Genomic DNA, 22,224 nt, shown 5'->3' on the forward strand with positions numbered 1-22,224 from the left:
CTGTTCAACAGTGGAACTGACTCCCAGGAGAGGTGGTGAACTCTCCTTCACTGGAGATATTAAAGCAGAGGTTGCCATGGATGCTTTAGCTGAGATTCATGCAACACAGCGGGTTGGACTAGATGACCCACGGTACCCCTTCCAATAATACAACCCTGTGAACTCACGGCCATGCATAGGGTTGGGCTGCATAACTCTTGGTGCTGAAAGCGCCCTGCTATCACCCTTTATCTTGTAGCTGGGTTGCAGGATGCAGCTGGAAACGCGCATTTTGCATGCTTCTCAAATCACAACCAGGCATTGCAAAACGCAGGAGGATTTGCAGACTTCCGCTGGAGGGAGCACTTCTTTTTCTTTTCCTGAGAAGCGAAAACCCACAGGACGGAGCCGCTGCGCGAATCTCAGCGCTAAGATTGACACCGCAACCAGCCAAGGGGAGGAAGGTAAGCGCTGGCCCGGAGCCGCTGCCTTTACGCGGCTGGCCCCGCCTTGCCCGCTGGAGCACACATGGCTCGCTTTCCAGCAGTTGCTGTCATTCAGGCGCTCCCTCCTCCTCCGCCTCCTCCTCTCGCCGCCGCGGCGCGCAAACAGGCTCAGCGGGGCCTCCGCCGGCTGCTGCGCGAGATGCGATGAACTAGAGAGCCGCTCGCAGCGGCGGCAGCAGCAGCTTCTTTTGTTCGCGGCCCGGCTGCGTCGCTGTAGCTGCGCGTCCCTTCGGGGATCCCGGGCATGAGCCCGGCCGGCTGCCTGCGCCCATGCGGGGCTTTGAGTCTTGTTGACGGGGGGGACGCGACCTTGCGAGGGGGCCCCCGCGGCGGGAGATGCGCTGGTTCCCGGAGACGCCTGGAGCAGCATGTTCCCCGATGCCGACGCCGCTAACGTGCCCTCCAGCAGCAGCGGGCAGCTCGATTCGGCCGCCACCGGCTCCCCTGCAGCTCAAAGTCCCGGCGAGTCGTGCGGGAGCGGCAGCGTCCCGGCCGCCGCCGCCGAAGAGGACGACGAGGCGGCGGCGGCGGCGACTGGTCGCGGCTTGCCCTGCTCCATGCTGGCCGCCGGACTGGGGGTGCTGCTGCTGGCGGTGTCCCTCTTCCACCTGGGCCGGCAGAAGGAGGGCGACGACGGCGAGGAGGCGGCCGAGGCTGGCGGGCAGCCCAGCCTGGCCTTGCTGCTGCTCCAGCTGGCCCTTTACCTGGCCTGCGCCGCCAGCGCCTTCGTAGTCGGCACCTTGCTGGCTCTCGTCAGCCGGAGCCGCGGCCGTCTCAGACCCCCGCCGGATTTCCGCGCTGCCTGGAACTGCCGCTACCCGGGCAGGGAAAACGCCGCTCCCTTACTGCAAGCTGCCGTGGTAAGCAAGTGCCCCTGCCACGGACCCCTTGCCTTGCGCCGAATTAAGTTTTCCAGACTCTTTTCAGAGTGCATTCAACCCAGAGTTGCCCGTGTACTGTGCTCTCTCCTTGGGTTCTCAGCTCCGTGGGGTGGACAGTGCCTCTGAGCCCATACAGAGTATCTTTTCTTCCCGACTTGGGAATCGCAGAGATGTTCAGCCTTCCCCAGACATCTGGGGTTCAACTGTAGGCCTCCCGGGATAGTATGTTCAGGTAGACTGGAGTCCAGGCGTCTTTTTATTATTATTTAGCAAGTAAGTGTAAGATGGTCTAGGCTTGATTCCTGCCCCCACCTCAATATCTCATACCAAAATAGGAATAAGGGGGGAATCTGTGTGCCTGGACTGCCCGTGTGCCTGCTTAGCGGCCTGAAACCTAATTTCATCTCCCGCTTCCCTGCTGAAAGATGACTGTCTCCTATTATTCACCTGTGCAGTGACAGTGCAGCTGCTCCAGTTATTTTGGCTGCAGTGCCCGAAGTAGCAGAGGATTATTTCAGGCCTGCAAGCTTAATACTGGTAAACTTGTTCAAAGTAGGATTAACAACAAGCAACACTAGGAAGTGTGTGCTGTTGATAGGTTTTAATGCTGCCCTGCAATGGTTGTATTTCGTTTGGGTTACTGCTTTCTCACTGTTTTTATTCATTTAAACCACGTGTCACTCAGATAACCCTTTGGAGCAATGCAGAAATACAGTAAATAAATAGAACTGGTTCAGTAGGCGAAGCTGGCCAATTTCAAATGTGTGTTCCTAAATACTACGTGCTTATGAATAAAAAGCAGACAAACATATCTCCCTATTCAGTTGTTTAATTTGAGGTGTTCTTTTGTCCATTTGGCTTTTATATTATAGCTGGCTGAACAGGCAGGGTGACACAGCCCGCTTATATGGCAGTGGTTTTTTGGGGGTGCCATTAAAGGGAGGCCCAATTATGAGAAGCAGCAGATGAGGATGAAGGCACCATATTGTACAGGATTTTGATGACATTGAAGAATCTGCACTTCATTCTTACTTTTGGTAAGCTTTTGTTTACCACTACAAAGGGGAGCTTGCAGAGTGGATTTCTTCTCTATACCAAAACACGCACACACCTGTGCTCCCTAAATGTAGAAAGTTAGATGTTCACCAGCTCCGGAATATCTAGTTTTCTACATTGAGACACCCATGCCAGCTGAAGTGGTGCAGCCCACACAGATTTGTATGTACGCAAATCTAATTCGTCATCAAATCTAATGCACACCTCAATTTCCAAAACCTTGAAACCAGAAAAGTATTTGCTGGCGAATGTATATGTGCCATCAAATCGAACGCGCACCCCTAATTTTCGTGACGTAATTTGGCTAAAAAAAATGTGCATTACATTCGAGTAAATACGGTACTGAAGAACCGTCATTCCTTTTTTGCTGTGAGGATAGGTGGGAAACAGTGTTTGAATTGCCACAGCTAATTTTGATTGTAGAGTGTCAGATCTACTGAAAACAATTCATAATGTTGATCACACAGGAGTTTAAGCCTGCTTCATACACGACAATTTTCCTATATTACTTTTCTCAAGGAAAATGTACCCCACCCTGTGATTGCATGTAGTATCCTAGGACCAGAATAGACAGATGTGTTTGTTGCACATCATAGTATACTCTTACAAATTATATCCAGAGGCGAATAATCAGTGTGAAGCACGGTAGATGAACGTTTGGTTGAGAGCTCACATATAAATAGAAGCTAAACTTGTAATATTTTTTTACTTATTCTGTAATTGGACAGAAAGTGCCTTGAATTTTATGTGTCTATGATTTGGGTCAACTGATTTGTTGGCCACCACAAGCCAGCTACTATAATCACAGAAAAATGATTTGATAAGCATAGTAGTAATGTACACTGATTTGAAACCTACTAATTATATCATCTGCCTTGCATATCAGACAAAATTATTTTGCATTGTTGGCAATGGAACTAGGCATATAGTTGGATTTATCTCCCCCATTAATGGGATTTCCATGTGTATATCTATTCTCTCTCTCTCTCTCTCTCTCTCTCTCTCTCTCTCTCTCTCTCTCTCTGTGTGTGTGTGTGTGTGTGTAATTGGAAAAATTCTTCCATAGAACCTGCCTTAGCCTGCAGTTTTAATTGGGAACTTCTTTGAATGAGAGCTGTCTTATCGTTAATCTGGGCAATTTATTAAACCATCCACTAATGGTATCGGCCTCCAAACTCAATGGATTTTGTTGTGCTGCAAGACTGGAATTGATTTGGCTCGTCACTTGCAAACCACTGAGACTATTTTATTTGGCTTTAATATACTTGCTTGTTTAGCAAGGGTGGAATAAATGGCAGGCTGTTTGTTTTACCCTTGTAAAAATGGAGAAGGTGCCACCAAAAGCATGCCGCATGGGATGTGAGGGCTGATCCACAGGTAGCTGCTGTTACTCCCCGGATCATTACAGACCAAACTGCTAGTTCTTTATCTGCTAACGTAGCTTAACTGGAAGTACACTCAAAAAATCCCCATGAAATTACTCCAGTCCATGTCCTAGCTATGTAGGAAAGGTATTGCAAAAAAAGTCCGGTGAAGTTACTGACCCATAAAATACTTTTTAATCTGCTTGTCTTTTTGCAAGAGCTAATTGGATATACTATTGTTTGGCTTTGTGAAGTAATAGTCATAGAATATAATAAACTTTTGGATCCTTAGTGGTTTGTATACTTAGACTGCTAATTGGCCTTTAGCACTAGAATCGGTTTCATTCTGAAGTGTGACCTAATGTGCAGTTTATTGATAACAGCTATCTTTTGCCTTCCAGTTTTGAAGAGTGGGTGTTCCTTGTCCTTGTTGCTTGGATTCTGTCTCTAGATAACATTCTTAGATGAGAGCAGCCTCTTGATTACTTGCGGAAATGTAACCTTGCAATTGCAAATTCTCCTGCATTTGTAGGCAGTAGAATTAAATCCTTCACAGCCCTTTCACTTTTTATGTGCCTCTGCTAGCTGTCATTTTTTGAGGGGTGGAGCTTCCCTTATAAATGCTGCTTTTCTCCTTTATGGTTGCACTCTTTTATAAGCACCTCTGGTCTTTTATACGCACCTCTAGTCTTTTCTGGGGACGCCGCGGGTGGTCCTGTGGGTTAAACCACAGAGCCTAGGACTTGCCGATCAGAAGGTCGGCAGTTCGAATCCCCGTGACGGGGTGAGCTCCCGTTGCTTGGTCCTTGCTCCTGCCAACCTAGCGGTTTGAAAGCACGTCAAAGTGCAAGTAGATAAATAGGTACCGCTCCGGCAGGAAGGTAAACGGTGCTGGTTTGCCAGAAGCGGCTTAGTCATGCTGGCCACATGACCCAGAAGCTGTACGCCGGCTCCCTCAGCCAATAAAGCAAGATGAGCACCGCAACCCCAGCGTCGGCCACGACTGGACCTAATGGTCAGGGGTCCCTTTACCTTTTTACTAGTCTTTTCAAGCATCCTTCCCCCTTTCCTTTACCTTTCTATCTGTCCATCTTTATCTGACACAGGCAGGTATGCTTTTGTTGGTGGGTTTTTTAAACAACAACAACACATTTACGGTGCAGTTTTATAGGTGGCCTTAACAATATCCCATTTATTTTCAGATATTTTGTTAAAGGCCAATCTTGTAACTAGCAAAATGCACAAGGTTGGTTTCCTGACTGGGAAATAGGGAGCATCCTTCCTTTTTGCCATTTGAGTAAGTCAGGGCAAGGAGTGGCTCTCAAACACAGCTAGTGTTGAAAATCCTAAGGAAATCACAAAGTCCCTCAGACCAAGGCTCTATAATTGCAGCACTTAGTTTCTTTTCTTTTCTTTTCTTTTCTTTCCTTTCCTTTCCTGTTCTGTTTTATTTGTTTGTTTGTTTGCTTGCTTGCTCTTCATTGGTGGCATGCTGAAGTAGGTTCCCTGAAAATGGATAACATTTTATAAAAGCTGTTTAGAGTAGGATATTTTACACCACGAAAGAGTAGGGTATTTTACTTGTTGCGAATGCTCTGTGTTTAAGAGAAATTCCAAAATCCATATTTGTTGTTACAGGTATTGGTATCCATCTATCTTGAGAGACAATGGAGTGTGCCTCCGGGGGTGAAATAACTGAAGTGACATTTCTGTAGCACAAGCCTGGGCAGTTTGCATGGAGGTCCTGCTAGGGTTGCCATGTGCCCTCTTTTTCCTGGACATGTCCTCTTTTTCAGGGGTAAAATTTGGGACAAATTGCATTTACAGTCATACCTCAGGTTACAGACGCTTCAGGCAGGTTGCGTTTTTTTGGGTTGCGGACCGTCGAAACCCGGAAGTAGTGGAACGGGTTACTTCTGGGCTTCAGCGGTCGTGCATGCGCAGAAGTGCTAAATCGTGCTTTGCGCATGCACAGATGCGCTGAATCGCAACCCGCCCATGCGCAGACGCGACGCTGCAGGTTGCGGATGCTGTGGGTTGCGAACGTGCATCCTGAGCATCCACTGTATTTGCTTAGCATCGTCTTTTTTGCTCTTCAAAATATGGCAACCCTATCCTGGGATGCCCAGATGACAAGACACGCCCCCCCGGCCTCACATGTGGTCCAAAGGAAAGGAGAGCAATTTGTTTGGCACCAAGAGTTGCCAGAAGGAGGCATTCAAGGCATCATCCAGCCATCTTAGGGACTCCGCATCGCTTCTCGGCATTTTAGCTAAGATCAAGGGGACTCCACTCTGGATGTGTGTAGAGTGGAAGTAACTTGTATACAATATGTTCTACCTGGTTCAGATTCTTATTTGTTACAGGCAACCAGACCAATATTGGTTTTTATTTCTTTTCTTACGGTTGTTTCTCCTACTTTTCTTACATCCTGGAACTATAGCTGTGTTATGGAAACCCCGCCAAATGGGTGGGGTACAAATAATAAATTATTATTATTATTATTATTATTATTATTATTATTATTATTATAGCTGTCAACTTTTCCCTTTTCTTGCGAGGAATCCTATTCGGAATAAGGGAATTTCCCTTAAAAAAGGGAAAACGTTGACAGCTATGCCTGGAACTCTAAGGTTCCCACAACAGGTTCCAGGCGTTGACCAGACCTGGATTTTCTTAGTTTTCTCATGGTGGATGCTTGATACTCTGGTCAGGACATGCTTTGGAACTTCAGTGGCAATGGAAAAATCCACCTGTTTTCTACTCTTGAACTATTGACAGCACAAATGGGTAAAGTATGAAGGGGTAATTAATCTGGGTTTTTGTGTGTGTGTAATGATTGATTTGTAGACATTTTAATAACATTTCAAATTGTGGGTGTTTCGTAGACCGGAAATTATTATCTGCAGGGTACTATATTTTGTCTTTATGGTTAATTGTATTGTAACTTTTATTTATTTATTGCTACCATAGGCAGCCTAGCGAATCTCGTTCTGGGTGGGATATAAATAATCCAAGTAGATAAATATTATCCATAAAATGTAATGGAAGTATCTGTAGTCAGAACTCAGAACGTCACTCTAGTTTGTTGGGGATGAACATTATTCAGCCAAAGGAACACATTCCTTCATGAGCAATATTGCATGCTAGTGGTGGGTGCAGCCACATAAACACATCTTTCTATCCAGACAGGCAAGAGGCATTGCCACAGTTCTGTTTTACATTTCAGCCAGGCAAAAGCACTTGAGGATAGACAACAGAGCCCGAGAAAAGTTATGGCCTTGAGAGAGCCCTGAGAGCTGGGAAGCATTTGACCTTCAGGCTTGAGATTTCCCACGCCCCCCCCCTTTTGTTCTAATTTTTCAACATTGGTGTGAGTTCTGTTGCTGTAAACACATTTTAAATAGAGCACTCTTGTAGGTCAGTGAGAAGCAGTTCCATGCGATAAGATTTGTTTTGTATTGCTTAAATCCTTTCCCAGCAAGCCTGTACTCTTTCTAGTGAGGTATTTCTTGTCATGATTTTTTTTTAAAAAATGTTATTTAAGGATTCAGAGTTCATTCATTCTAATAAGTAACACCCACCCACACCCTGGCTTCTCCGCTATTTGGTTCAGGGGGAAGTTATCCAATATTAGCTTACTTGTCATTCAAGCCTGAGATTCAGATAATTGTGTAACTAATTCCCAGATGCTGTGGGCTCATTTGATCCGAACATCCAACTCCGTGTGATCATAGTAAATCGTTTTTGAATGAGGGGACTTTTGTGATACAGCATTTGGAAGAGGGTGATCTGAGGGTGTTAAAAACAACAACAGAAATCTCTTGAGTATCCCTAAAGTAGCATAAAATATCCCTACATTAGCTTTTTAGATCCCAGTCCAAATAGAAGATATGTGTACTCTACATTTTATGCTTATGTTGTGAGCTAAAAGAAAAAAGTAAAGGACCCCTGGACGGTTATGTCCAGTCAAAGGCGACTATGGGGTGTAGTGCTCGTCTCACTTTCAGGCTGAGGGAGCCGGCGTTTGTCCACAGACAACTTTCTTGGTCATACAGCCAGCATTACTATACCACTTCTGGCACAACAGGACATCATGACAGAAACCAGAGCACACAGAAACATTGTTTACCTTCCCACCACAGTGGTACCTATGTATCTACTTGCACTGTCATGTTTTCGAACTGCTAGGTTGGCAGGAGCTGGGACAGAGCAACGGGACTGCCTTTGGGGGAAGGGTGGTATGCAAATTTAATTAATAATCATAATAATACATTTTATAATAATGATTAGGAAGCAGTTAAGACATGTGTACTTAAAGCAACACAAAAGTGGCCTTCCTGTGTATGTGAATCTGAGAATAGGCCATATATTTCAGTTTAATAAGCTGAGATGGGAGCAGTGCTGTTTTTCTAGAAAAAGAGGTGCCAGAACTTACTATGAACTTCTCTGTTTCTCTCTTAGAATGGCAATGGCACCCACCTGAGAGGTGCTGGAGCTGAGCTCCTGTGAGCTCTGGCTGGGAAAAAAAGCCCTGGATAGGAACAAACCTTTGCCCACCATATATACCCCCTTCAGTCCTTCCTTTGTAGCATTAGTAATCAACATAGAAGCCTTTTTCCATAGTTGAAGTTGGCTTTACATCCTGGCTTCTTTGAAAACTAGTAACCCGTAGTTTTCCAGTTTGTACAAAATGGGAAATACTAGTTATTTAGAGTCTTATTGGGTTGATTGCTTCTACAACAGAAGGGCTGTGGGCACAGGCAAAATCTTTGTTCATATGTCCGCTTATTTGGCCAAGAGGATCATTATCCAAAACAGGCCCGAGAACTAATACCAAAATGTTATTAGAAGCAGCAACTCTTCATTATAAAACTTAAATCTGGCAGTAATTGACACCCAGAGTGAGAGGGCAGGATCCACTGAGAAATATTAATTGCCTCAATATTTAACATTAAGCATGTGTGACTCATCTAGTATTGCTCCTTCACAACCTGAGTTTTTCATTTGGGCCCTAGAGTGAAATAAGATGTTTCTTTTGTGGACAGTCCATTATTTTTATGTTCCTGGCGCTATGCCTGTTTTTGTTCCTCCTCATAATTTCCTAGAAATAGTTGATGGGCTTCTTGGTGGTGCTGGTTTTTCTGTTTCTTTTCATTGACTGAAGATAGCCAAGAGGGAGAGATAAATATGCACAGAACTGTGTTTGGTTGCTTGAACTGAATATCTGAGAACGCTTTGCGGAGAGGGCCATAGCTCCTTTGTTGACCTAGTTTAGACCTTTTTTGAAGCCAGTAGAACTGTTCATTTCCACACGTACCTGCCATACAATAACAGTACAGATCAACCATGTCGTCCTGGAAGTAAGTCCTATTGTATTCAATGGGACTTAGGAAAGTAGGGTTAGCACTGTAGCATATGAGGCCCTTCTTTCAGTGCCCTTTACATTTGTGGCATGGCAGGTGGCCGCAGGAGAAAGGACCTTCCCTACTTGATGGTCCAGCCCAAATGGGGAATGGTGCTTTGCTTGGCATTTCAAAGCCAAGCAAATGCTCTTAGTAAAACCTCTCTTGTAGGCTATGCTGTGTGTGCTTATTTCTGCTGCTTTTCGTAATTGCTTTTTTTATATTGTGGCGTTTAATGTTTTGGTTTTAAGAGCCTTTGGAGAGCTTCCAGTTGGACTAGACAGTATGGGGGTAGATGGGCCAATGGCATGAGAGTATAAAGTGGTTTCATATGTTCATAACCCTTGAGTGTGATTCAGAAGTGTACATAAGAAGAAAGTACTGTACGCTGAGTATACAGTTAGCAGCGTATACATCATGCCCATGAAATGAGAGGCCGTACTTTCCATGTAGAGCACTTTCATTCCATATTGCACAGGGGTGGGAAACCTCCAGCCCATGGGCCAAATTTGACCTGTCAAGACTCCCCATTTGGCTCACTAGGGCATTTTGGCCAAGCCCTGCCCTACACCTGCTACCATATATGACACTCACCCCCCCTTCCCCACTATAGTGGTCCCAGCCGAATTCGAGTCCTTCCCCAAGCTGCTACTTTTAGAACAAAACAAAAAGGGAGATCCTGATCACAGATTTTGCACATTACCTCACATCTGGTAGTTTTTCAGGAAACAAGGTAGGATGGGAGTGGTGCTTTTAGTATCTGTAATATTTTGACAGATGAATTTTTTTTATACTATATATGTTGCATTTTTGTATGTGTATGTAATGTGATTTATGACATGGTGGCTTGCCTCACACCATCTAAACGAAGCTGCAAATACCTATTCTGAGGGTTGTTGTGATTAAAGGTGTTGCTGGTCATCTTGCACTTCAAAGACAATACTGCTGCTAACTTGGGTGAACAACTAAATCACCCTTTTTGCATAGTGTTGCTTTTAGAGTCACTGGAGATGGAGAAGCTTTGAGGGAGATGGTTTTATCTGTGGAGTTTCACATTTATTGGACACATTCAGCTGTATAAGAAGTCCTCCTAGGTGAGGTGTTGATTCCGATCATGTTTGTCCCCCTTTCGTGTTGGCAGCAAATGTTGAATGTTGACTCCTTGTGACTTCATTTATATGGTTGTATTCTTATCTTGCATACTGTGGCCGTCAAATCTGCTGTGGGTTGACATTTCTAGGAGATGAATGGTTCTCTTCCCTTATTAGTTTACATGTCCTTATTTGCAAATGATAACTTAATTTTCTCGCTTCAGATTGGTCATTTAAGAAACTGAGCAACTTTTGGAGTCAGGAGACTGGCTCGGAGTTTTGGCAAACCCCAGATTTGGAAATAATTTTACTTTTTAAACCACTGTTAGTTCGTAAGGCTGGGCAAGATGTCTCGAACGTAGTGTGTGCTTTGCTGGATTTAACAATCAAATGTCATTATTTAAATATTGCATTCATCCATGTCTTAGGTGTGTGCATGTTTGCTTTCTTTCAGACTCTTTTATCTGGAAACGCACATGAATCTGTCCAGTCAAGGAGACTGATGATTTCTCATAACATGGATAAAGCTCTGAAAGAAGGTAGGACTCAAAGATAATCAGTTATTTGATGAAAAAAATATTTCACACCATGGGATTTTGTAAAATAAAAATTTAAGACCCTCCCTCACACCCACCCACAGTACTTTGGGATACATTCAGGTTGCACAACTAGTAGCATGGAATCTGAATGTCAGTAACTGTGCTGTCATTGTTTAAAGGAGATGTATGGTTGTGGTTGGATCCATTAATGGGCTTCCCCTAACAGAATGGAGTGCTCTTTGGTCTCAACTCTCCCTTTCAGCTGTGAAAGATCAGGGGATCCTATGGAATAGAGTTGGAGGTGGCATGGGGGACTGCAGTTGGAAACACACAACAGGCTGGACGCTGGCTAACAAATTGAAGCTTCATTGGACAAGGCAGAATATGACTACTCGAATAAACATGAACAGTAGTCTTCATAGTGAGCACACCTGGCTCCTTCCTTTCTACATTTGGAGGTTTATATTACATGCAGGGCTTTTTTCCAGCCAAAGCTCACCGGAGTTCAGCTCCTGCATGTCTCAGGTGGATGCTATTGCTATTCTAAGAGAACAAGGGAGAAGTTCACCGACACCTCTTTTGCTAGAAAAATAGCACTGATTACATACATACATACATACATACATACATACATAACTTTCCACAGTTCAAATCTTGCTCAAGGTGCCTTACAATGCGAAAAAATACAGAACTGTAACATAACAAAAGTAGTCATAAACAATAAAGAAAGCATTAAAAAATACGCAACCAAAATGAACAATTTCCAATAAATTTCCAATAAATAAATTGTAAGAAGTTCTAAAATAAATATACAAAAAAATCAACATCAACAAAAAACCTCAAACAAAGCAGCCTCAGTTTTTGTAGTTGAAGTGAGCCCTGCCCTCCCAGGCCAGGCGGAAACGTCCTGCAAGACAAGGAGCAGGTCTTCTAGGACTCACAGCCAAGATGGTCTATTTCCCCCCTCCTTTTTTCCTTTTTAAAATTATCACCTATTCAGTACTGGAGAACCGTGCTGCTGGCTTTGAAAATGATCAAGGATCCACTTCTCTTGCATTAGTTTCTTCTTGGAGTAGGCAGGCAGTTAGGACAAACACTGCGGGTAAGAGATGTGATTCAATCAAGCAAAGTCTGTAATAGCTGGCTTTTAAAACTCAGGAACCTGTCATCAAAAGAATATAGAATGCTGATATATCCCAAGTGTGTCTCTGTTTTATAAAATGTATTGTGCAGCCTAGGAATGATATTCTAAAGGCAGTATCCAAATAATTTAATTAAAAAGAGTGAAGACACGGCTTAGGTTGAGTTGCCAGCAGATAAAGGATAGTATTTTCTTGTTGTCTCTTAGAGAGCTTCTGTCTGTAAACGAATGCTGAATTGCAAAGGCTGTGTTGCAGTGCTAGGGAGTAGCCTTGCATGGGGCTTAACCATGAGCATTCTAATTGTGGAGGCAGGAAGAGTCAGCCATGCAATGTTGGCAATTGGTGTGGTTGCTATGCATGGGTTGAGATCTACAGTGAACCAGAGATAGGAGGCTCGGTGCTAAGGAGCTGTGGGTAGAAGTGCATGGATTTACATTGGAGCCAAAACCAGCCAACACTTTGTATTGCATGCCCATCTACAGTTGATAGTGGGTTCAGTCACCTCTAATGTTATGTAAGGTTTGTTACATGAACAAGTGTTGCACCTGTGTGGCCTCTTGTCCCCGCTTCACATGCTCTTCTTAATCAGGTAACTGCTCTGGCAAAGTCTGTTAATTTGCTGCTGCATCTAAATCTGCAAACTGCCATTCCTGTGAAAGTGGAAGTAACAGATGTAAAAAAAAGTGGGAGGTGAACCAACCCAGCTGTCTTAGTGAACAGCATGAGGCTTTTTACTGTAACTCAGTAAGATGTGTCTACTTACATGTGACTATAAAGCAGTTAGGCATGACGAACCAAAAAGGTATGATAGAGCTAGGTAGTTAATAGTTTAATAAAATAAAGCTTAGTTTTCATGTGACACAGTGTGTTTTATCAGTTGTACTTAATTAAATTAATCTGTGGGAAATTACCGTATTTTATTTTTACTTATAGTTATAGGCAGCTATTTAGGATTTCTAGTAAGGTGACTGGCAAATGGCAGTTGCAGTCTTACTCTGTGAACCTCCAGCAAGCTTTTTCAAGGCCGTTTTTTCTTATATCATCCCTTTCATATTTTCTGAAAGTTGGGAGAATGCTATACGCTGAAGGTGCAAGCAGCCAATGTTTTCAAGCACCAGTTGTTCATAACAGTACTCCCCCCCCCCAACCCACTTTCCCATGGCTCCTGACTGAATTCTGCTTCATCTTTGGTGTTGCTTTGGTTTCAGTGTTTGACTACAGCTACAGAGATTACATTTTATCTTGGTATGGTCACCTCAGCAGAGACGAGGGACAGCTGTACCACCTGCTATCCGAAGACTTCTGGGAAGTTGCCAAGCAGCTGCGACAGAGGCTCAGTCACATTGATGTAGTTAAAGTCGTCTGCAGCGATGTAGTGAAAGCTTTGTTAACCCACTTTTGTGACCTTAAAGCAGCCAGTTCCAGGTAAAAACATATTCCCCACAACACCCTGATTCCATTTTAGTTTAGCTATTCTCCCCTTCCCCTTTTGCTTGTGTTTGAACTGTATTGAGAGACCTCGTGTGATGTAGTGGTTAAAGTGCTGGACCAGGACCCACTCGGCCGTGAAGCTCACTGGGTGGCCTTGGGCCGGTCACTGCCTCTCAGCCTAACCTTCCTCACAAGGTTGTTGTGGAGATTAAACAAGGAGAGGGAGCCACTTTGAGCTGCTTTGAGAAAAAGATGGGCTATAAATACAAATGATGATGATGATGATGAAGAAGAAGAAGAATAGTGAAGCCTCCTTTGAGGCAACACCAACAGAAACAACGATAAACAGCAATGATAACTAACTTTTTTGGCTTGTATGTCACAATACACGTCAAACCTCTCAGAGACTATATGTGCCACTTGCTCCCTCATACATTGTGGTTGGCCTGTGTCTAGTCTACTGAGCTGAACAGGCCCTGGTCAGTAGCAGAAAGGCAATGGGAAGTGTAGGCCTGATCCTACTTTTCTGGCAGGCATATGGACCCTCCTTTTCCTACCTAAATGTATAATGAACTTCTATTGTTTTGGTGCATATGTTACAGGTTTACCTTCTATGCCGTGTGCACGGCAAGGCATTGTTCCCATCAAGGTTAGAATTGTGGCCAAACTCATAAATATTTTCTGTCCTGTATTAAAAATGATAAACTTCACCAATTATTCTGTTGGGAGCCACCCAAAGAGTGGCTGGGGAGACCTGGCCAGATGGGTGGGGTATACATAAATTATTATTATTATTATTATTATTATTATTATTATTCAGCATTTGGGGTGGGGTCATTTAAGACCTTTTTTTATCTCAGTTAAAGATGGGCTATGGAGGTTGCCAGAAAGCAAAACTTGGCAAGAGTATTTATTTATTTATTTAAAGAGAGAATAATGCCACTGATGTGTTATCAGACATGGATTGCAGTTGTATATTTGTTGCCCACTTCTCTTGCACTAGGAACTGAATCCCTTTGACTTGGGTGTGTTCACTACATAGGCATGGGAAGTATATTGTGAAAGCTGATGTTCTTGCAAAGGGAATCTCCTCTTTGTTCTTGTAGTTTCGGTTGGCCTTGTCATTGGCAGTACCTAGTTGGCAAAGGTGATTAACAGAAACCACAACAAACAGGGAAGCAGCAGCAGCATCTTAAACCCCCCCCCCCACACAATCCAAATTAAAGTATATTTGTGTGGTTGGACCCATGGGCTAGCTAGGCGACTGCTTGGAATCTCTTGAACTACATCCTTTTGGAACATAACTGTGTATTCCCCCCCACACACACCTGTTGCACATTGAATGTGGCCAGTTAATAGCTGTGTAGCTGGTATATATGAGTCCTTGGGATGCGGCAGATCTCCATGTGGCATTGAAGCTCACTGCATGACCTCCTGTTCAGTTTGTTTGTTTATCTTGGAGATGCTCTTGATGCAATAGATTAAGAACCAGGTTGCTATGTGGCTTTCTCTAGCAGAGAAAGAAAGCTCCTTGACCTATTTTTATTCCAGCCTTCAGTATGAATTCCCAGAGTGATTCACATAAGAGGAAAATGCAAATTTAAAAACCCAATTAAAATATAAATAAAACAAAACTGAATAATCAAAAATACAGTTATTAAAAGGCAGCAGGATCTTAAAAGCCAGGTAAAAAGGATAAGCAGGACTAAAACTATAGTATGCGCAAATAAAAATGTCGCCAAAGTAGGCACTAGATGTTTCTTTTGCATAACCTACTTCTTAAGGATGTTCTGTGTTTAAAAATGGGGCAGCTGCTTTGAGCTTTCTTGCTGGGATACCAGTATAGCACAGTAATATTACATATGTGCCCTTTTAGATATTTACAATTGAATGCCCAGTTGGGAATTAAAACATGGAGACTTAACAGGATTTCATTGTGTTTTAAAATCCATGCAAATGTTTAGTGCAGTGGTGGGGAACATCTGGCTTGCCAGTCTGATTCTGCCTGCCATGGTTCCCGGTTTTACCTATGAGAACCTAACACTTGCTACTCACTTTGTTGAATTGCAGTTAGTTTTAACTTTCTGACAGACTCAGGTAATGAATCAAGACATGAGTTTGTTCCAGTTGCACATTCATTCTAGCTTATGTGACTTGGGCACACTCTTTGCTCTTGCTTACACTCTCAGGAGGGATCACTTGCAAGTTGCTAACTTGCCGTTGATAGCCTGGTAAAGTACTGTATTTTAATATTTTGTTGGAAGCCACCCAGAGTGGCTGGGGAAACCCAGCCAGATGGGCAGGGAATAAATTATCATTATCATTATTATTATTACTACTACTACTATTGCAGGAAAATGCAGAGAACAAACATACCTTGCAAACTAGGTTGAAGGATAGGTAAGACTACTGCTGTTGCCCTTTTCTTTCTCCTCTTCTGTTAACAGCTTTTCCAGTAATCATTTTAATGCATGTGGTAGACATGGGAAACATGAGAGGGTTTTTCTTTGCAAATAGCAGTCTTAAGGCCAGCCAGAAATATTAAAGCAATTAAGAAATAAAAGCTGAAATATCTGACTTGGTAGCTAGATGGTCTCTCTCTTAGCAAATGAAACAAAACGGAAACATCCATATCTATAGGATTTGTGTTTTCTTGCTAGTGCCCTAAATTATACCTTTTCCCCCGGAAAAGGGTTCTAGCAGATCAAACTTGCTTTAATTCTGCCAATCTCTTAAGAAGCCGAGGCAATGCAGATAAAGAGATGTACAGCCACTTCTGCTCCCTTGTGAATTACTTAGCAGTTTGCTGCAGACTTGTGTGGAAGCCCTGGTAGATATACAGTACAGTCCTGTGAAAAATGTCTTTTTAGATTTACTGCAGCGTAAACATCTTTCAGATTTATCTCCTGCCTGTTGGGGAGCCCCTTTAACACTGTCAAGATGATGAAGAACCAAAATGGTTTCAGGATTTATTTTTATTTTTTTAAAGTTGCAATTAGAGTTAATAGGAGGCTAACATGAATGTGGTCTCAGGTTTCCATGGAAAAGACTCTCACTTGCACACCTTGATCAATTACCCTACTTTCTAAACAGATTTTTGGCGTTTAATGCCTTTTAAAATGCCACTCTCAGCATGCTTGTCTCAGCCAATGGTAAGAGACCCATTTCCTTTGCAAAACTGGATAAAGGTATCAAAATGGCCCCACCATCCTTCTTTCCAAGCCATGGTGGCCCGAGGTTGCAAGGCTGTCCTTGTGCATTCAGGAAATATATTTTTGACAATGGAGTGCAATGTGCAAAGTCAGAGCAATTTGCAGGATGAGGGAAGACAAGTAGCCTGCTTCTTACTTCTCCTTGGTCCAGGATTGTTCCTCCAGAGACTGGCTAGAAAGCCTTGGTTGATTGAGAATGCTTAGCCAGCTCTGAATAATTTGTCAGGGGTTTGGACTAAGTGTCCCCTACACTGTGCTTTTCCTGAGCTCAGTTCCTACCCTACTGATTGTCCCAGTGATTGGGAAGTTACATGGTCTCTTTTTGCTATGAAAACAACTGTGGGTGGGCTCAGAGGAACGGACAGCCTTCTTTACCTATCAGGGTTTATTTAGGGGAAAGGAAACTGAATGTATAATTCAATGTCTTTTACTCTACAGTTTGATCTAACTGTGGTTTGCACAAACTATAGCTTTCCTTTGAATAAGGACTGCGGGTTGTTTTGAACTGCAAATAGAAACTTGGAACTTCCTCCCTTCACGCATCAAAGACTGAGACAGAGGGGAAGTGTGTGAACCCAGGACTTAGGTCTGCTTTTCCCAATAAACTGGATTTAAACCATGGTTTGGTGTTGCATCTCAACTAGGCTGGTGTGTTTCATGAACTGTAAATGATTTTTATTTTAGGTGATGTTTGATTTTGTTCTGTCTTTGTTGTGAATGCTGTACTTTGTGCCTGGTAGGTCTCTCCTTTTACTCATCACCTGCTGCCTGAAAATGCTAGAGCTTTATGGAATACTTTCTTGCATGCATTTTATTGCAAGAGCTGCGTCAAGGATTTTGAAACACCTGCTAAGATAAACTTATCCAGTACATGTTTGCATACTTGCCCTCTTATGCAAGCATACGCTGGAAGTATTTTACTGGCTGATTGGAAATGGAAATGAAGCCCTGGTCTGGGCCTTTTTATACGGCATTTGCAAAGCAGGCCTCAAACTGACAATTGCAAGCTCCCTCGCAAGCTGACGGCTTTTCAATAACAAGATGGACCAAATTGAAAATCTGTGATAAATGCTTTGTATGGAAATTCTGTAAAATAGACATTGGAGCTGTTGAAAAATACATTTGCATATGTTTGTTTGAACCAATTCATTGAGCTTTTTAAAGTTTGTCTGGTTTATTCAAAGCAATAGATTGCATAAAGCTGAAGTGAAGCCTTTCAAATTCCTCCACAGACATGTTAGAGGAGGGAACACAGGGACGTGAGATCTGATGCTTGTCCCCATAAACCTTGTCCCCACAAACTACTAAACCTCACCATGGCATAGTGTTGTGAAACCACAGGTGTGTGTGTGTGTGTGTGTGTGTGTGTGTGTAGGAAATTCAGAAATGTTCATAACTTTGTTAACATTGCAAAGTCCAAGTGATTTAAATTGCTGTTTTTCTTTTCTTTCTATAACGAATAAAGAAGAAGGGAGGGGCTTCCTGTGGGGAAATGTACAACTAAGTCATACTGTAACTATATATATATATATATATATATATATATATATATATATATATATTGCATGTAACATTCAACAAGGGCAGTGGTTTTTATAGGTAGCTGGCTTTCTTCTTTTATGGTTCGGGAATCTTCAAGCAGTGATGACTAGAGGATGATTAACTTTCTGCTGCTCCTCTTTAGACTGGAAGAGCAGCCACGGCCATTTTTATTGCATCCGTGCTTGAGGAACTCTGATGAAGAAGCAAGATTCCTGCAAGCATGTTCTCAAATTTTGGTGTATTGTCTTCTGCCCTCAAAGGATGCCCGGTCGCTGAGCTTGCGCATAGTCCTTGCCGAAATACTTGCATCAAAAGGTAATTATAGGCCAGGTCAAGCGTTTGCTCACGATTAGAAAATCAGCCTGCACATTTATTTATTTATTTCATAAAATTTATACACCGCTTGAGTCTTAAGAAACCTCAATGCAGTTCACAAAAAAGCAAGAAAAGCAAGAAAAAATTGCATCCCTATGTCAAAACATACAAAAGTTAAAATAGTAGAAACAGATTAAAATTTCCTCAACAAGGGTTATTGGTCTTTTGGGGCCTGTGGGCACATTTGCAAATTGCAGCAACTGTTGTGGGCACCATGGAGATACAGTCGTACATCTTGGAAGTCAAACGGAATCTGTTCTGCAAGTCCATTAGACTTCCAAAACGTTCGGAAACCATAGCGTGGCTTCTGATTGGCTGTGGAGCTTCGGAAACTGTGGAAGCCCCGTTGGACATTCGGCTTCCGAAAGTTTTTCGATCGTTCAGGAGCCAGAACATTCGACCCCCAAGGCGTTTGGGAGCCTAGGTACAGCTGTACTGCGACTCAGCAAGCATCACAACACCAATGGGATGTTTTTTTGAAGCCTGGTTTTAGCAAGGGGAGTGGAACCTGTGGGAGCCGCTTTGGCAACCCTTCCTGTGCATGCATTGACTTTATTGCATCTTGCTTGTTCTGATAGCTTTTTAGAGGAGCCCAGGAGATCTCTCTTTGGATCTACAGATTTTAGCCACTGGAAAAGCCGCACGTTTTTCTTGATGTGTACCACAGTGAAGGCTTTCATGCAATGAGGGCAGGCATACAATTAGACTGAAGGCAGCCTGACTCATCAGGTGCATGAGATGAATGTTGCATACGAAGGCCCGTACCACAATAAACCTGTCAGTCTCCAGGGCGTCACAGGCTTTTTGCTGCTACAATCTAATATGGCATTTTTTTCTGGAACTCATAAATGGAAATGTCTATTTCATTTAGAAATAAAGGTGACTTAATTTTAAGTAGGGCTATCAGCTTACCCTAATCAGGTAACCAACCCTGATTAGTTGGTTAATCACCTACCCTTCCAATGGTTATATTTGTAAAATAATAATAATTTATTATTTCTACCCCGCCCATATGACTGCGTTGCCCCAGCCACTCTGGGTGGCTTCCAGCATATATAAAAACATCGTACAGTGGTACCTCGAGTTACCAACGCCTCAGGTTACAAACGGTTCAGGTTACAAACTCTGCTAACCTTGAAGAGTTACCTCAAGCTGAGAACTTTGCCCCAGGATGAATTCAAAAATCGTGTGCCGGTGGCACAGTGGCAGCAAGACGCCCCATTAGCGAAAGCATGCCTCTAGTTAAGAACAGTTTCAAGTTAAGAACGGACCTCTGGAACAAATTAAGTTTGTAACTAGAGGTACCACTGTATTTTCAGTATATTACTGAAACCCCAGTATAACTGTCTCTTTGAGACATTAAACAAATTTACGTGATTTACAATAAATAAAAACCACCATTAATTCTTAGAAAAAGAGGCAAATTTTTATATTTTTGTTTTCATTCTTTTACTCATAGGAACAAAGGAAGCTGTCTTATATCATTGGTTCATTTTGGCCAATATTGTCTATGGCAGCTATCTAAACTTTTCAGATCTAGGCTCTACTTTTAACACAAGCATGCATTTGGGAACTTATTTCTTAACATTTTACCATATATTTGCATGGTGCTAGTTCTCCTGTTGTGACCCACATTGGATCACACCCAACCCACTAGTTGAAGACCAGTGGTCTACAGTGACTGTCAGGGGCTCTCCATGGTGTCAGGATAAGTATCAATCCAAAAGAGTCCCATAAAAACAAGTATTCTCTTAATTTGCAGCTCTTCTGATCTAAAATTTGCACTTGCTGATCAGTCAACTACAGCTATAATGGATTGAATTAAAGATTTAAAGCTTGCTCTCCTATTTTTTTTCAGGGTTCTAGGAAATACTTCATAAGCATGAAGCAACAGTATTTTAACAGACTGAATTTCCAAACTCCTGTGATTATAAACTTCTAAGGTTGTGTGTCACCTCCAGCTATTTTTAGGAAACGTTATTTAAGGCTACAATGGGATGCACACTTCTTGGGAACAGTTTTCCCACTGGGCACTGGGATTTGTGTCCAAGTAAATAAGATCAAGCTGTTAAGAATTTTAGAAATAGACGTAACACCAGCATTTAGAAGTGGTTCATTGGTATCCATAAATTCAGGCTAATATTGTTTAGTGCAAAATGTACAGGGTTTTTTCCCCTCGATGAAGATGTCTGCAGCATTACATGTGTGCCGCGTTCTTCTTTTTTAAAACTTCAGTACTGAAACCCATGGTAGAGCTCCTGAGTGATCCCAACTACATCAACCAAATGTTGCTTGTCCAGATGGAGTACCGGGAACAGGTGAACGAGCATCACAAAAGAGCCTACACATATGCTCCTTCTTACGAAGAGTTCATCAAGCTTATTAACAGCAACTCGGATGTTGAGTTCCTCAAACAACTAAGGTATTCCATGTTTGTTTATAGGAAACTCGACACAAAATAGGTTCATTGGCATTCATTGAATTGGGGGCAAAGTCTGTATCAGAGAGAGAACAGGCATGTTCTAGTTAGTACTTATGGCATGCAGGTAATTGAGGCCGTGGGTAGCTATGCTATGACCCATATCCAAAGTGCGTATTCTCCAGCCCAGTGTTTCTGGAGGCAGGTGTTTTTGCTTTATTCAACTCACAGGAATAGGCCACACTCATAGGATTTATACCAGGCATGGCCAATCCAGATGGCTTATAGAGTTCCTGAGGCTTCTCACAGGAGTCAGATTGCATGCATGGCCTTATTTCTTCCTCTGTGCATATTGTTGGGGTTTTTTTTTTCATTTCACCCTTGACAGGAGCTGGAGGCAGGCGTAGGTCAGCAATAAAGCACTCGATGTCAGTGAAGTTAACTGTTTATTGAAAGAAACAAAACAGCTCTGTCCTAGTGGTCACCACAACCCTTCCCAGTATGTCTTGGCCCAATGAATCAGTTGTGAGGACTGAAGGTCCCTTCTCCTCCCCGGAGTCCTTCCCCAGCAGCCGAAGGCTCCATTGTCTTCTCTCATTGCTCCGCCCACTTCATTTCTCTGTGTGTTCTGGGAGACCAAGGGGGAGGCTCAGATATATAATCTAGGTCTGGGTGATATCTGGATTTTAACATCGTGATACATCAGCAGCTATATCCTGCAATCTACTGATATATCACGATGTGTGAAATGTATCTGGACTTCTTCTTCAGAAGCAGATGAGATACATCGCTCAGCCCCATACTGCACTGGCTCGAGCAGCATGGGAGCTTGATCAGCTGAGGGGTGGGCAGCTTCCCATGTCCCTCAGTTGATCAACACCCCCTTCCTCTGGTTTGCATGAGTTGGGGGGGGCGTCTTCCTTATTCAGCTGAGGGGCAGGAATCAAAATTGCAAGATTATAGTCTTTCTGTAAGCCACACATTTAGATAACATACGATTTCTGATCTTAGTAATATTTTTAATCCTTTAATTATTGTATACATGACTACAAAAATATTCTGAAAACTGCTACAGTCTGACAGCCCTGAGAGTTATAACTGTTATAATCCGTTATGGTGATAATAACTTCGGAGGGATGCATGTTAAATTTTGGTAGTAGAGATGTCGGTGTAAACATTAAACCAATCCAAAATGTCCTATCCTCTGTACTGCATAAAACCAAAAACTCTGCTCAGCCCTTCCACTCCTCACTCAAAAGTCTTTCCTTTCATTGTTGCTTAT

General features: G+C 42.9%; 1 protein-coding gene across 1 annotated transcript in view; it reads left to right on the forward strand.

The window, feature by feature from the left end:
- The first annotated feature begins 451 nt into the window (after nucleotides 1-451).
- SNX25 (sorting nexin 25) overlaps nucleotides 452-22,224 on the forward strand; it is a 51,033-nt gene continuing 29,260 nt past the window's right edge. The window contains exons 1-5 of the mRNA XM_081926347.1: nucleotides 452-1,345; nucleotides 10,737-10,821; nucleotides 13,172-13,388; nucleotides 18,291-18,463; nucleotides 20,759-20,945. Coding sequence (XP_081782473.1) covers nucleotides 854-1,345; nucleotides 10,737-10,821; nucleotides 13,172-13,388; nucleotides 18,291-18,463; nucleotides 20,759-20,945 — 1,154 coding nt within the window. The 5' untranslated portion in view covers nucleotides 452-853. The remainder of the gene's footprint in view (nucleotides 1,346-10,736; nucleotides 10,822-13,171; nucleotides 13,389-18,290; nucleotides 18,464-20,758; nucleotides 20,946-22,224) is intronic.

The sequence above is a fragment of the Podarcis melisellensis genome, assembly GCF_964234715.1.
Source record: "Podarcis melisellensis genome assembly, chromosome: 9".
Lineage (NCBI taxonomy): Eukaryota > Metazoa > Chordata > Lepidosauria > Squamata > Lacertidae > Podarcis > Podarcis melisellensis.